The sequence below is a fragment of the Pristiophorus japonicus genome, chromosome 13 (assembly GCF_044704955.1).
Source record: "Pristiophorus japonicus isolate sPriJap1 chromosome 13, sPriJap1.hap1, whole genome shotgun sequence".
Lineage (NCBI taxonomy): Eukaryota > Metazoa > Chordata > Chondrichthyes > Pristiophoridae > Pristiophorus > Pristiophorus japonicus.
This window is the reverse complement of record NC_091989.1, coordinates 37135657-37151719: the sequence shown is the minus strand read 5'-3', so window position 1 is coordinate 37151719 and position 16063 is coordinate 37135657. Positions and strand designations below refer to the sequence as shown.

Below are 16063 nucleotides of genomic sequence, written 5' to 3'. Positions count from 1 at the left end.
CATGCTAATCACGATCCTGTTGGGTAGATAGGATCCTAAAGCAATGGATGGGTGAGTTCACCGTGGATCCTCGACGGTAGAAGCTGTCGGATGAGAAGTGGAGGCTCCCCAACGTAAGTTAGAAATACATTTTGGGGGAGGGGTTCCCCCCCGAACCCGACAGAAATAGTTTGGGCCGCTGCCTCCCCGGGCTCTTTCTCCCTTCTCGTTCGTGACACCTGCCTCTGGACGTCCATTTGGGGTAGGCAGCCCGCTAGTCCCATTTATATAAGGCTCGGCCATTAAAATACACCGGACCTCCCACCGTACCTCCCGAATGGTCTGCCGGCACCTTTCGCCACTCAATGGCCCCAGAGTTAAAATTCCCCCGAGTGGATCGTGTGACTTACCATGAGCAATTATATCGGAGGTCCACTAATATTGAATGTTCTGCAGTCTCTCTATAAGCAAAATATGACACCACTTCTGGTAAACCAATCCATTGTGGAAGAAACCTACACGCTCTGCAAAGTATTTTTTCTCTGAAATCTTCAGTATCTATGAAGTGTGACAGAAAGTAAGAATTGTTGTCTGTGATGACCATTGTTGAAAGCTTTGACTGCTGTTGTTTCTGTAATCAGTTATTCTGTTTATTTTTGATAGGAATATTTGGATGTGCTCGGGAGACCGATGGTTTTAGCTGGCACAAAGGAAAAGCAAGTTCAGTGGACCAACGTATATCTGGATGCATTGGTATGATATGAACAATTTATACTTAGCACTGCTAGCATCCTCATTGAGACTAGAAATATTACTTTAAGAGCAGCTAAGAATAGACATTGGAAAGCTGCTAAAGAGTGATTGTTACTGGAAAACATCCCATTCTTTGCAACATACAGCTTTAAATTAGCAGGAACGTGAGCAGTTATTAACAAGAACACACTTGTCAGATGCAATCAAATTGTTTTCCTGCTTGAATGAAACAATACGTAATGCTGATGAGCACTTGAGAACGGAATTATTTTGAATTGGATACATCAGTCCTCAATTACACTGTGGCCCTTTTATTCCAAGCAGAAAAAGGATGTCACGGCAACTGAATAGCTCTAATTAGGGAAGCCCAGTGTAGTTTGACAATGGGAATGAAAAATAAAAGATAAGCCTTTTATCTTAATAAAAAGAAAAATAAGTGACAGAATTGAGTTCAATTTTAATCTTACTCCTTGTTGTTCAACTCTAATTAGATTAGCAGTTTTTGGGTAAAAATTGTAATGTGCTATTTCGCCCCAGAATGTTTTCAAAATTTCAAAGATGCACTTCTGGCAAAGAAAATATTAATGAGTTATTTTGAACCAAAAATATAATCCTGAGAAAGCTTAGCTATTACTGTGCTTATTTTCATCATGTAAAACGGGTGTGTCATGGACCAAGAGCGCACACAATTAACTTGGGATGTTTGACACGAATGGCAGTGATACAATGTTCATCACGTAGTGGAGGCACGCAAACAGTGACACAAATGTGGATGAGTCATATAGTCCTGCCTCTCTGATGTTATAAAGAGAACAACACACCTTGCACTTAGATAACACATATAAAAAGATCCCAAAGTGCTTCACAGTGTTCTGTTTGTATAGCAGGTTTATTTTCTTGATCATTAGTTACCTCTTTGTTTTTGAGCAACCAAGTTGATTTCTGTTTGAATATTGAAATCGGCATCCAGGACCAAGAATGTTGCTGATTTCCACTGAGCTCAGTAAAATCAGTCAGAGGTGCACGCATTACTCATACCCTCAAAATAGCTCTTATGTAACTGGGAGACACAATATTTGGCTGCATTTTCGGCTTTTGTTTTTTTTTGGCGAAAATGGTAGCGATACGTGAAACTTACCGTTTTCGCTGCGCTAACATTTTTAGGTCGAACTTTCGGGTTTTACGTCTGTGTAAGGGGGGCATTGCATGAGGATTCGCAGCGCAAAAACGTGAGTTTCGCCAAATTTAGTTCAGGGCCAGGAGCGCTGCAAGAGAGGCCTGGCGGGTGGGGGGGGGGAATTAAAATAAAATTACAAAAAACATTCATAAAACCCTTAGCTAGCAAATTGCTGAAAAAGAATTAAAAAATAAAAACTTTAACTTGCCTTTTTTGCAGGTTTTCATACTTACCGCTGCTGGCAGGGCTGTACCGTACAGGCTATTCTGGGTGTGGTGTACAGGCCGGGAGAATGCCGAAAGTCCAACGCAAACGCAGTCCGCGTCATTGTACGTCGGCGCACCTCTCCCTGGCGGCTACCACAAACAGGCACCCAAGGATCCCGCCCGAGCTTTGCGACTGGGTTTTCACCACGGAGTCAAATCGCAGCGAAAGCCTGCTCGCAAACCTCTCGAAAATCCGACCCATTATATGTGACAGGGCTTGATGTATCTACTGTAACCTGACAAATTGGAGATTATCTTCTCTCAAGGAGATTTTTATCCCCTCTCGGTACATCTCGCGCGAGCTCTTTTAGACTGTACCGCCACTAACAAATATTCGTGTCCTTTAAATTTAAAAGAAATATTGATTTAATTTGGCTGTACCAGGAGGCTGCTGACTGTTGGGCGCTGTGCTGGGAGATACATGGTTGCAGTGGTATCGTGTCGTGCTGTTTGATTAGTTCTCTTTCACTGTAGTGAGATAACATTTTATCAAACTGTCCCCTTAAGGGATTATTTGGAGGGTATCTTCCTCTTCAGTGAGAGCAGGTGGCTTCTGACTTCCCTTCGATGTTCTCCTTCCTCGAACATACACCTCCCAGGCCACCATTCATGTTGCTCTTGGTCAGCTGCCAACATTGTGTGAGTGTGGAGCCCCCATTCAATGTTCTCTCCCTGCTGTCAGTGTGTGGCAGAGGGGAAGATAGTTGAAGTTTGGTGCTCCATTTAGCTCTTCCCTATAGAAGCACCGCTGAGACTGTTTATTCGTTCACGGAGTTCATTAGGGGCCAGGAGTGTAGAACCCAAAGACATTTACTAAGTACCAATAATGGTGCTCCAACCACAGTGACACCGTTGCTTTATATACCGATGGAGTAAAGTAGCAATAAGCCACCTGTAACCCGTGGGGAGTGCAGGAAGCTGTTAAAACAGCTGTTCCAGGGTCCATACCTGCCAGCTGTGGAGTCATGCATGTTGTAGTTTACCCCCAAATATTCAGCTCAACCTCTGCTCATTTGCCCTTCATGAGCTTGTTGAGTTATCAATAGCATGTGGCATCTCACACGTACATTGCTGATAAACTGGAACTGGTCCTTAATGATATCATAAATACTGAGTGTAGTACAGAAGGTTAGCTTTATTGCTTTAAGTTGTGCTCTTCTCCCTGTGAACTGGTTTATAGCAAAATGCTATTTATCTTATCAGGGAGCTCATTCTACATGAAACCAAAGAAAGCTTCCCCCGCCTCCACATGTTTTGTTCCAGTTCAAAATAGCTTTGCCTTTCTCCTCTTAATTAAATTGCCACAGCTTCTCCACATTTCTGCATTGCAGTACATGAATCAAAGTACAGTGACCACATTTACCAAGCTTTAGATAACACGCTTTACTGGAAGTGTCCAGCATATGTTAGGAACCTTTCCGTTATCCCAGGAAGGTTCTATTTTTGTCTAATTTGATGAACCTATTTGGGGAAACATTATCAAGTACAGATGATAAATCCAAATATTGATATTGTGCATTAATAAACTTATTGAAGGATCAAAGTCTTTTTCCATAACTATAAGAATACAGGTGATGTTTTATTCTTGTGACAATTAATATCAATGCTATATTTTCTTTTTTTCTTAATTTTCCTACCAAAATGGATACTTATAATTATTTGCACAGTACCTTATGGCCTGAAAAGGATATAGCAAATTATACACAACTGCACATCAGCAGCAGATTAATACAGTGTGTTATATGGTATAATGTTCCTATTGCTATAAAACACCATATCAAACAACCTACTGTGATCAACACCACGGGAGATCCAGTAGTATATTGAATTAATAGACAATTATTAAAAAAACTATACAAAATGATTTGTTATCTGCATAGTATAGTATTTAACTAGATATCCTGCCCCTTATCTCTTCCAGCAGTTCAAAGTTTCAAACTCACCCACACTCAAGGCCCTGGTCCCCACTTCTCACCAAGTATCTATTAACTGGCAGCTCACTGCTGCCCTGAGGATTAAAAAAAACATTTAAACATGAAAGACGCATATATAAGAGATATACGGTGAGAGGCGGAGATATTTAGAAGAGAGAAAAAAATGATGGTAGGAAAGCCATAGAGGAAGAGTGAGAACAGCCAGACAAGCAGAGATATTGGGCTGAATTTGAATGGGGAAGGCGGGCTGGGAGTGTGTGGTGCGGTGGGGGTGGGGGCCGGGGGGAAGGGTGTGGTGCTCTGAGGCAGTTGGAAAACCCTGGGAGAACAGGTTTCCCATAGGGCATGATTTGCATGGGAATCTTCTGTTTCCCAACCATAGCCAGCTGGATGGAGAGGTTGGCTGTCTTCGGTCGAGCAGGCCTGCGGCACTCGGCCGCAGATACAGGGTGGGGGAGGTGGGGGTTGCTAACGATCGGGGACCAGGACCAGCGCGACAGGAGGGGGGCGTCAGAGAAGGATTGTGGGCCGGAGGAGCACGCGTGAAAATCAGGGCTTTGAGAGCAGGGGGTGGGAAGGCTTTGTGGGGGGGGGGATAAGAGGCTTGCAGGGTGGGGGAACAAATCAAAAGCCCATTGGGTGGTGGTGGGGGGGGGGGGGGTTACTCAGGGACCCTGGATACAGGGGATAAGTGTAAAGGCACTTACCTCCTGGATCCAGCAGTCCTCGCCTTGCATTAACTGACGGGTTTCACAAGGCTTGCAAAACCTGACCAGCTAAAGTTAAATTCCAAATGGAGGTTAAAACAGAGGCTTCCAGCCTCATTATAATATTAAATAGATGATGCACTTCCTGGGAGTGGGTTGGCTTCCGTTAAAACCGAAACTGGGCGGGTTGCAGGCGCATTTAGGTCGGGATTCAGATTTTTAACATTTAACTTCCCACCCAACCTCAACCCACCCATTTTTTTTAGGTTAAAACTCTCCCCCGAGAGATAATGACTAAACTGTGAGGGGCATGCAAGGAAAGAAAAGAAGTGTGTCAGAAAATGTGGCGAACAGAGGGAGCAAACCTGAAAGAATTAGAGAATTGGAAGACAAGCGAATGCTTGAGCGGTTTCACAGCAAATCAACATTTTTGCCTAAAATAACATTAATATCTTTGTGACCAAATGGTGATTAATCCAGACCTAATGAAACGTGGCTGTAATTAGTTTCAGCTTGGCTAATTAAAAAAAGGGGCAGGCAAAAGGCAGGTAACTATAGGCCGGTTAGTTTAACATCTGTAGTGTGGAAAATGCTTGAAACTATCATTAAAGAAGAAATAGCGGGACATCTTGATAGGAATAGTGCAATCAAGCAGACGCAGCATGGATTCATGAAGGGGAAATCATGTTTAATTAACTTTGAATTCTTTGAGGATATAACGAGCATGGTGGATAGAGGTGTACCGATGGATGTGGTGTATTTAGATTTCCAAAAGGCATTCGATAAGGTGCCACACAAAAGGTTACTGCAGAAGATAAAGGTACGCGGAGTCAGAGGAAATGTATTAGCATGGATAGAGAATTGGCTGGTGAACAGAAAGCAGAGAGTCGGGATAAATGGGTCCTTTTCCGGTTGGAAATCAGTGGTTAGTGGTGTGCCACAGGGATCAGTGCTGGGACCACAATTGTTTACAATATACATAGATGACTTGGAAGAGGGGACAGAGTGTAGTGCAACAAAATTTGCAGATGACACTAAGATTAGTGGGAAAGCGGGTTGTGTAGAGGACTCGGAGAGGCTGCAAGAAGATTTGGATAGGTTAAGCGCATGGGCTAAGGTTTGGCAGATGGAATACAATGTCGGAACGTGTGAGGTCATCCACCTTGTGAATAAAAACAGTAAAAGGGAATATTATTTGAATGGGGAGAAATTACAACATGCTGTGGTGCAGAGGGACCTGGGGGTCCTTGTGCATGAATCCCAAAAGGTTAGTTTGCAGGTGCAGCAGGTAATCAGGAAGGCAAATGGAATGTTGGCCTTCATTGCGAAAGGGATGGAGTATAAAAGCAGGGAGGTCTTGCTGCAACTGTATAGGATATTGGTAAGGCCGCACCTGGAGTACTGCGTGCAGTTTTGGTCACCTTACTTAAGGAAGGATATACTAGCTTTGGAAGGGGTACAGAGACGATTCACTAGGCTGATTCCAGAAATGAGGGGGTTACCTTATGATGATAGATTGAGTAGACTGGGTCTTTACTCCTTGGAGTTCAGAAGGATGAAGGGTGATCTTACTTATAGAAACATTTAAAATCATGAAAGGGATAGACAAGATAGAGGCAGAGAGGTTGTTTCCATTGGTGGGGGAGACTAGAACTAGGGGGCACAGCCTCAAAATACGGAGGAGTCAATTTAAAACCGAGTTGAGAAGGAATTTCTTCTCCCAGAGGGTTGTGAATCTGTGGAATTCTCTGCCCAAGGAAGCAGTTGAGGCTAGCTCATTGAATGTTTTCAAGTCAAAGATAGATAGATTTTTAACCAATAAGGGAATTAAGGGTTACGGGGAGAGGGCGGGTAAGTGGAGCTGAGTCCACGACCAGATCAGCCATGATCTTATTGAATGGCGGAGCAGGCTCAAGGGGCTAGATGGCCTACTCCTGTTCCTAATTCTTATGTTCTTATGTAATCAAATATCTTGCTGATGTCAGCTGACCGTTCAACACAGGAGAGGAAGCAGGAGATAGAGTAATTCGACAAGTAACGTTGAGAAGACTGTTTTTATCAAAACCTCTGCATGACATAAAACATAAACAGCGAATTACAAATCTAGTTGCGAGAGTGAGAATAACCCATTTTCCATTTTATTGACCATTAGGGTGCCTGATGGGCTGATTACTTTTCCTCGCTTCACCTGCACCAGAATTAAAGCCCCAAGGCCAGTAATGACAATAAAACCTTGGACATAATGGGCCATAATTTGCTGATGGACTGAATCTAATGGCATCTGCCATCAGTTAGACTTGCCCTTGTCCGTTTTAATGTTGACGATATTTTGCGCTTCAAGTTGCTGAAAGTGCGAGCTGATAATGGCGCAATGAGGGAAACTGGGCATCTGGGACCTGAGTGAACAGGGAAAGCAACTGGGTATCTCCTTAACCAATCAGATGGAAGATTGTGTTATTAAAGCACAAGGACTGAGAAGGAAGTGCAAATTAGATTTGAATTAAATGTCAAATCAGGTATAGAAAGAGAAACAAAGGGAGGGAAAGAAAAATGGGTTTAAGAGAGAGAGAGAAGAAAAGAGACAGAAAGGAAAAGAGAGAAAAGTTTTAATTCTAAATTTCATATTTTTGAAATGTCCGACAACAATTAAAACCACACTTGTAATAGTTAGTTTTCTATGGGGTATGGAGAGAAAGCAGGAAAGAGGTACTGAAGGAATGATCAGTCATGATCTTACTGAATGGTGGTGCAGGCTCAAAGGGCCGAATGGCCTACTCCTGCACCTATTTTCTATGTTTCTATGCTGCATGAGAAGCTCATTAGCAGTAATTAACAATTAGTATATCATTAAAAGAACCTCTGACAGCTCATCCAAGCAAACCCCAAATGGCTCCAAAACAGGCCCTTGCATCACTTGAGATCAGCTTTAATTTTTTGTGGCAAGTTTAGTTTGTATCGATCGTGTAAATCCAGCCACCGCACACTGTTGAGGCAGGCAGCGAGATGCCGTTTTCACAAAACTAACGGCAGAGCGGCACAACTTAGACAGTAACTTTTGGACTTCTGCCTTTAATCGTGTATCTGCCCCACACCTGAGGTTGCTGCGGCATTTGCACATCAATAACGGCCAGCGCTATTATCCATGCCATTATTTTGACAGCAAATTGTGGGCCAATGTCATTGCCGAATGGACAGTATGGCAGGAACACAATGTACCAGGAAAATGGAAACATCATTTGACATTTAAAGTATTAGCAGGCAATTTTTTTTCTTGACCTTCAGCAACCGATTTTAAATTTAAAACAAAAAACAAATCATGCAACCTTTTTCCTTTTAAAAAGTGAGTACTTGGCAAGCATATGTTTCCAGTTTAGGTTGTGCGTTTACAGGATCACGTGAAAATTAGGTTTTTTTATGGGGAATGCTTCTGGTGATTCATTAGGGAATTTTCACGAGCCTTGTGTATAGACAAATTTTACCTCTTGCGTTATTGTAAAAATACATAAATTCTTATTGCCACTTTCTTCTTTTCCTAGTTTAAAAAACCGATAACAGCATTGGAATAAGCAAATGATGCCATAATTTGACCCCGAGATGAGCTTCCGACCACACATCCTGGTCATCACTAAGTCCGCCTATTTCCTTTACCAGAACATCGCTCAATTCTCTATACTGCCTCAGCTCATCTGCTGCTGAAACCCTCCTCCATATCTTTGATACCTCTAGACTTGACTATTGCAACACACTCCTAACCAGCCTCCCACGTTCTACCTTCCGTAAACTTGTGGTCAAGCAAAACACTGCTGTCCTAACTCGCATCTAGTCCCGTTCACCCATCACCCCTGTGCTCGCTGACCCATATTGACAACCGGTTAAGCAACACAATGATTTAAAAACTCTCATCCTAGTTTTTAAATCCCTCCATTGCCTCGACACTCCTTATCTTTGTAATCTCCTTCAGCCTCACAACCCTCCAGAGATGTTTGCGTTCCTCTAATTCTGGCCTCTTGAGCATCCCAGATTTTAATCACTCTACCATTGGCGGCCGTGCCTTCAGCTGCCTGGGCCCCAAGCTCTGGAACTCCCTCCCTAAATCTATCCACGTCTCTACCTCTCTTTCCTCCTTTATGCTCCTTAAAACCTACCACTTTGACCAAGCTTTTGGTCATCTGCCCTAATATCTCCTTACATGCCTTAGTGTCAGATTTAATTTTATGATGCTCCTGTGAAGCGCTTTGGGTCATTTTACTACATTAAAGGTGTTATATAAATACAAGTTGTTGTTGATGTATGGTGGTATTAGCATGTTTAATTTCGTCAAGCAATAAAAGAACTGGAGTGACCTAGTTCTGCATGCAACGTTGTGCTAGTGCTTTGGTGTCATGTCGCAGAAAGGTGAGAGTTCATGCCTGTGATTTCCCACATAGTAACAATCTGTTCAAGGCTGAATTTCTGAGCTGGCAAACAAATGCAAGGGGCTCCCCCTCCCAGGGCCAGGAGGAAAACAGTTAACCGATTCCATTCGCGTACACCCTGTAATTAAATAAAAACAGGGAGTTTTTGAAATCCACCGCAGGTCTGCCGGCTTCCAGAAAGAGAACAGGTTGAAAGATTTGCTGAGATATTAACTGCACTTTTCTCTTTGCAGATGCCGACAAATTTGGTCTGCATTTCCAAAACTTTCTGTTTTTAATGTCAGATTTCCAGCTTTCACTGTGTTTTATTTTTCCTTTATAGTTCTACATCTTGTAGTGATTGATTAAAGGGTCGCTGTCAGCAGGGGCCCAGGAGAAGGTTGCTAGCTCAATCTCTCAATCAGGAATTGGAGGGGAAAGGTTTCTGATCTTTATTATTTGTGAAATCATAAATCTCAGTATATTGAATGTGTTTACAGTTTGGTTACGTTTGAGGTGGGATTTAAACATCCTTGTATCAAATCGATTTTTATAGGTGTGAAGATTAGAGAATAAAGAGGTTTTAAACATTAATGACAATCAACTAAAACTAAAGCTAATTACATTTCTAACATTTTTCTTTTTGATAACCCATTCTAGGTAGAAACAAACCTCAACAATTCTCTTACCCCCTCCCTACAAACAGTATTTTATTCGGTGGCAGCTCAAATAACTTTGCAGTACTATCATTACAAAAATCAGGCAATGATGTTCTCTCCATTGAGGTGAACAATAGCAGCAGTCTTAACTACTTGTTATATGGAAAAGCCCACTTTGCTGTTGTGCAGGAGGTGATTGCAGGCACAAGTGATGTTTTCTCATCACTTGCTCGCGTTACCTGCTATTAGGAAATAGAAGGACTTGAATAATTGGGTAATTTTTTCGTCAGACGGAGGCAGAATACAGGGCGATATGACAGTATTTACATTTAGGAAGAGCGGATCTAGTGGCAAGAGAGTTGATTAAAAGCTGAATTCATCTTATATCTTGGTAGTAATTCTGCTGAGTTTTAAATTGACCTTCATGGATACAGTGTTTAGAATCCAGGCACGTATAGACTTTGTGTATTGGAAGCCCGAGTTCAACGCCTGGGTGCTTTATCTTAAAAGCGATGTCACACTTAAAGGTAGATTCTATTTTTACTGGTCTAATCACTCTTTTCATTAATATTTGAAATCTAGGACATCTTTGATATCTATGCAAAGTAAAATATTTCAGAAGGTTGCCAATTTTTCAAATCCTTAAACTGTGCTGGCGGAATGAATGACCTTGCTCATTCTACCATATTGGAGTGGGAATTAGGGGCCATGTTACTTTGCATAAATCACTTACAAAAATTAAAATGAATCATTCCAATTAGCATTTTAAAGATGCTGGTGAAAAATTTATCCCAACTGATTGCTTTTATATGCATACATCTTCATAGCATTGGCGGTTTCTGTTTAATAGTGGTGTCTCGCTTTAATAATGGTGTCTGCACACGCCCCACCTGAAATATCAGCAAACAAGCTGTTGTCTGTTAATGACTCTGGAAATCTGACTAAAACTTGCCTGCGAATCTATAATATCCACATAACACTCAAATGTGTCAGTAAAAAGAGATTGTTAAAGGTGAGGTGGGACCCCAGGGATTGTCAATTTATAGAAGATCAAAAAATTGCAGAGGTATTAATAAGTACTTCACACTGGTCATTACTGAAGAGAAGAATATTGGAAAGGAGGTGAATTCTGTAGTGGTTGAGAGTGTGAAGTGCAATATTATGATGGATAAAAGGCTAAAGCAAGACAAAGCAACAAAGCTCGACAGGATACATCCAAGGACAATAGGTTCATAGGATATTAAAGGCACCACCTCAGGTTGATCAGGCTGTAATAACAAAAGCTAATGTAATTCTTATCTCGAGTTTACAGCACAGAAATAGGCCATTCTGCCCAACTCGTCTATGTTGGTGTTTATGCTCCACGAGCCTCCTCCCCACCGCTCATCATCTAACCCTATCAGCATACTCTTCTATACTTTTCTCCCTCATGTTCTTATCTAGCTTCCCTTTAAATGCTTCTATGCTATTTGCCTCGATTATTCCTTGTATTGCATAGTAATTACAGCACAGAAACAGGCCATGCGGCCCAACGGGTCCACACCAGTGTTTATGCTCCATGTGAGCCTCCTCCCATCCTTCTTCATCTAATCCCATCAACATATCCCACTATTCCTTTCTCCCTCATGTGCTTATTTAGCTTCCCCTTAGTCTGAGTAACTACCCTTAACCGCTATTCTGTTTTCTGTTTTGTAGCCAGCTTGCTATCCATTCTTCTACCTGTCCCCGGAATCCACATGCTCCGACCTTAGTCATGAGTCTACTATATTATAAGAACATAAGAACATAAGAAATAAAAGCAGGAGTAGGCCATTTGGCTTATCTAGCCTGCTCTGCCATTCAGTAAGATCATGGCTGATCATCTACCTCAACTCCACTTGCCTGCACTATCCCCATATCCCTTGATTCCCTTATCCTCTCCTTTATTGTCCACCTACCTAGTGTATGCCTTTTTCTTTAGTTTCAATTTTACTTTTATCTCTTTATTCAATTCTGTTTAATTATTGGCTAGTTTGTTCTTGTTTTCAGCAGAATATATTTCTCCTGAACTGTATTGATCACTGCTTTAAATATTTCCCACTGCTGTTCTATCTCTTTGTCTGCCAATTTTTTTTCAGTTTATCTTCCCTCGTTCCATTCTCAGCCCCTTCAAAATTAGCTTTTTTCCAATCTGTTACTTTGGTCTTTGTCTTACTTATGTCTTTCTCAATCATTATTTTAAAACTTATTAACCTCGCTATTGCGTAGATGTTCCCCAATGCTTACTCTTATCTTCTCTGGTTACTTTCCCATCACTAGATCCAGCAATGATTTCTCTCTTGTTGGGATTTTTATGTAAGAAAAGAGTCCTGAACATATTGTAACAACTCTATTCCCCTCCCCTCTCCCTACCTCCTCTTGCCAGTTTATTTGGGGGTAGTTGAAATCTCCCATGATTATTAGTCAATTTGTTTTTCTCATCTCATTGTCGGTGACTGTGCTTAGAACTATTTGCTTGTTTGGAGATAAATGCCTACATGGACTGGTTGGGTTGAATGACCTGTTTTCATGTTGTACCTTCTATGTAGTTCTGTGTAAGTTGCAAGCACTGTAGAATCACATTTTTTTTATGCTGCGACCTCAGTATTGCCCAGGGTTTTACAATCACCATGTGGAAGAGATGGAACAGTGATCTTAATGACTGGTACTGAGCTTCAGCTATTTTACTTCCTCTGTTAAACAGTGTAATGTGGTAAAGGGTGGTAGGATGGCACAGCATACTGGAGCTCCAACATTGTGGTTTGTGCCCACAATCAGCTGTAGGTTGAGTTCCTAATTCTAACTGTGCTTCCTGGGGAGGTGTTGAGCAGAGATACTTTCTCATCGTGAGAGTGAGAACATTAGAAACTGGAATTACAGCAGGCCATGCACTTTCCTGCGGCTGGATTTAGAGTAGCAGAGTCCAAGCAGAAGATGAACTGCCCATTCCCCGTTGGTGATACCTGGCACAGGTACACACGACAAAAAGAAAGGAGAGAAAACATCTCTAAAAAGAAGTTGCATTCTCAAAACATGCACACAATTGCACAGAAAGAAATGGCATGTACTAATTGAAGTAGTTAACAATATCTCATGTGCCGTCCATTGTCCATTTGATTAAAACTATTTGCGTGCCAGTAAGTACGGCTCACATTTGATATTTATGTTGTTTCTTTGGATTTTCTTTCTGCTGTCCTGACTCATGGTGTTATGTGATGTATTGGCATCAAAGTTCACCAGCATCTCACGCAAGTGACCATTCTTCATGTGGGAGCCTAGACAGTAAGTGCTGGCAGCCTATTCAATCATGGCAGGCATCACTGGCAAACTCAATTATTGTCCCACTGGCATTTCCCAGCAGGGAATGCTGCATCACCCAGCGTTGATTTTCTCACTCCGGCTGCCCTTAAAGGAATTTGATTGAAATTAATTGTAGAGCCACATAGTATGGTGCAATGGTCCTAATTCTTGGGCTCACTTATATTGATGTTCATGAAGTGCAGACTAGTTAGACCAGATTTACACCACTTCAATGTAATTCAGTGAACACAATGAAAATGAAAGGGATATGATAAGGTTCGTGATACTTCATAATGCTTAAATACTTGAATGATGTATGAATTTTTCCAGATGAGCAACAATCTTTGGAATTTGAATGTTTTTGTTCGCTTCAACCTGATTAATGTGTTTTAATTGAATTATGTCAACAGATATTCTAACCTGTTGTTGTTTCTATGTGCATCTGTGTGTGTCTTGTATTCCTGTCTGTCTATATGTGCCTGTCACTTTACCGTTACAATAGGAACTCGGTCTTGTTATCACAGGAACACTGCCAGTCTTCAACCTGACTAAAGATGCTAGTGGAAACCAGGTAGGTTGTGTAGTAGCAGAGTTTAGTATGGGCTGTCATTATTAGGTGCTATATACAGATATTGTACTTACCATGTATGACATTTCAATCTAGGCTCCTTCTAAAATATGATACCACATCAAAGTTATAATACTCTCTGAGTGTTATAATATTGCCTGAGAGACCAGCTTCAGCCAACGCAGAGTCCAACGTTACCGATTTTATTATAGGGAATGATACTCACCCATGTCACACACACTAATGGGAGGGCTGCGCGAGACCTCTCCATACAGTTGCTGAGTCTGGTCGCAAGGTGATTTGCCCTCTGGGTCTGCCCCAACTTCCTTACAATGGTTTCGCTTTTTATCCTCAGCTAAAAAGCCACTACGTCAGATCTGTGACCTTCAGAGACAAAATGCCATGTCCGTGTCATTCCTTTGTAAGAGGTCTCTTTATAAATGTATATATTTTAAAAAATTTGCACGCTCCTCATGTTACATCAGGACTTGACTGAGAGTCTGGACGCAGGAATTTTGTCCTTCTGAACTCCATATCCCTGTACCCCCTCCCCCCCACCCTCCCACTTCACCTTTCCCGTAGCCCCACTCCCTGCCATTGACGGAGTATCCGTGTACTGGCAGAGGATGCGATCATTCCAGTCAACTCCTGCTGGAGTAACACTGAGACTCTACCAGAATGGCTCCAGATTTTCAGCGCTCGTGTATCTAATCTGTGCGATATTTAATCGAGGTGACGGCACTTAACTCTTGGAGCAATTGTAATGCCGTGCATCACCCAGATGCATCATGGTCCCAGGGCCACCAATAAGATAATCGGTTGAACCATCTGTGCTCTGAATGGCTGAAAAACTGTGTTATGAAGTTGTTTCTGATAGTGGAAGTTGGGAGGCAGAAACAATAACTAGTAATGAAAGAGGTATAAGTGAAATATTTAAGTAAAAAGAGCTTGGAAAAAGTTTGAGTAGGTTACATTAACTAGAATTTGAGCAAAAATAATGTTAACATAAAAATAATGTTAACACAAAAATAGAAGAGACTGAGAATGGGGAAGTAGATGGGGCCGAGAATAACAAAAACAGTTTGCAGTTATATATTTATTGAAGCCCAAGGTGCTTCAATAGCACAAGGAAAATTGAAGTATCTTGGGCTGGATTTTCGGTCCGTTGCCGTCTCTTTTTTCGCCCTGGAGTGACGGTAATAGCGGAATAGCGGCAGAAAACATTTCCGGGGTGGGCGGGTGGGGGGGGGTAGACGGCAGGCTTCCAACGTCCCGCCGGGTTTGCTGGGGCGTGGAGCAGTACCGCCCGGGAGAGGCGAGCCGGCACACAATGCCCCTTGTTGCGACACCGACTCGAAATTTCAAACTCGCCCGATCCGTAGCGCACCCTAGTGGGACCGTCTGTGAAAGCTGGCAGTTCCAGCTGTAGCGGTCGCAGTGAGGGAAGAAATGTGTGCCAAAGGGAAATGTGATTTGTTTCTAATTTTTTTATTTTTGCGATTCATGTGGATGTGGCTTCAGGAAAGTATTGGGAATGTTTTTGGTGGGTTATTATCAGATTTTTTTTTTCACGGAAGCCTCTCTACGGGCGCTCCGAGGCCGGCTGTTTTTCTCGGGATTTTCATTTGCTCAGCTGGCCTAGTGCCCTAAAAGAGGTGTGGAATGCCTCCCTTAGCGCTCCGCTCCGCACTCAGGGCCCAGCTGATAAATTTTGTGGCTGGAGACCAAACCATTTCCCGGCGCAAAATTTACCGCTTCGTCCAGGTTAACGCCACGACAGAGACGCAACCAAATTTCCACCAAAAAATGCTTTGTTTTTATTTTGTTTTTTATGGGAAAATATTACAGTAATAATATGAGTAGAGTTATTACCGCGCTGCTAATGTCTGCTTCAGCATAACAGTGCGGCACCAGAAAAGTTTCAACAAAGATCAGTCTGCAATTCCCAGGACCTGCCACACTGTTGGGTTAGTGCTGACACCTGGTGTAAAAGCACTGCCTCACTCCACCTCACTAAGTGCAAAAGTTGCCCAATAGTTTGATACAAAAGTAAGTTTGAGATGAAAAGAAAATATAATGGGGGAGCAAAACATACATTTTTGAGAGATAGATATCATTATTTTGTTTATTTTACTTTTCAGAACCAATTGATTCTTGGCGTGATGGGCATTGATGTGTCTCTCGTGGATGTAGAGAGACTCACACCTCGATACACTGTAAGTATAGTTCAGAAATCCTATAGGGAGAGAAATTGGCCTCCTTTGCGCCCCCCGTTAGTACCTCCAGGGGGGACGATAACGGGGCGCTA

The 16063-nt window shown here is 42.2% G+C and overlaps 1 protein-coding gene across 3 annotated transcripts in view; it reads left to right on the top strand.

The window, feature by feature from the left end:
* Window positions 1–16063, top strand: part of LOC139278518 (voltage-dependent calcium channel subunit alpha-2/delta-1) — a 794302-nt gene that overhangs the window by 616969 nt on the left and 161270 nt on the right. For all 3 annotated transcript variants that reach the window (XM_070897372.1, XM_070897370.1, XM_070897371.1), the window contains exons 15-17: window positions 643–732; window positions 13690–13758; window positions 15897–15971. In XM_070897372.1, the coding sequence (XP_070753473.1) occupies window positions 643–732; window positions 13690–13758; window positions 15897–15971 (234 nt within the window). The remainder of the gene's footprint in view (window positions 1–642; window positions 733–13689; window positions 13759–15896; window positions 15972–16063) is intronic.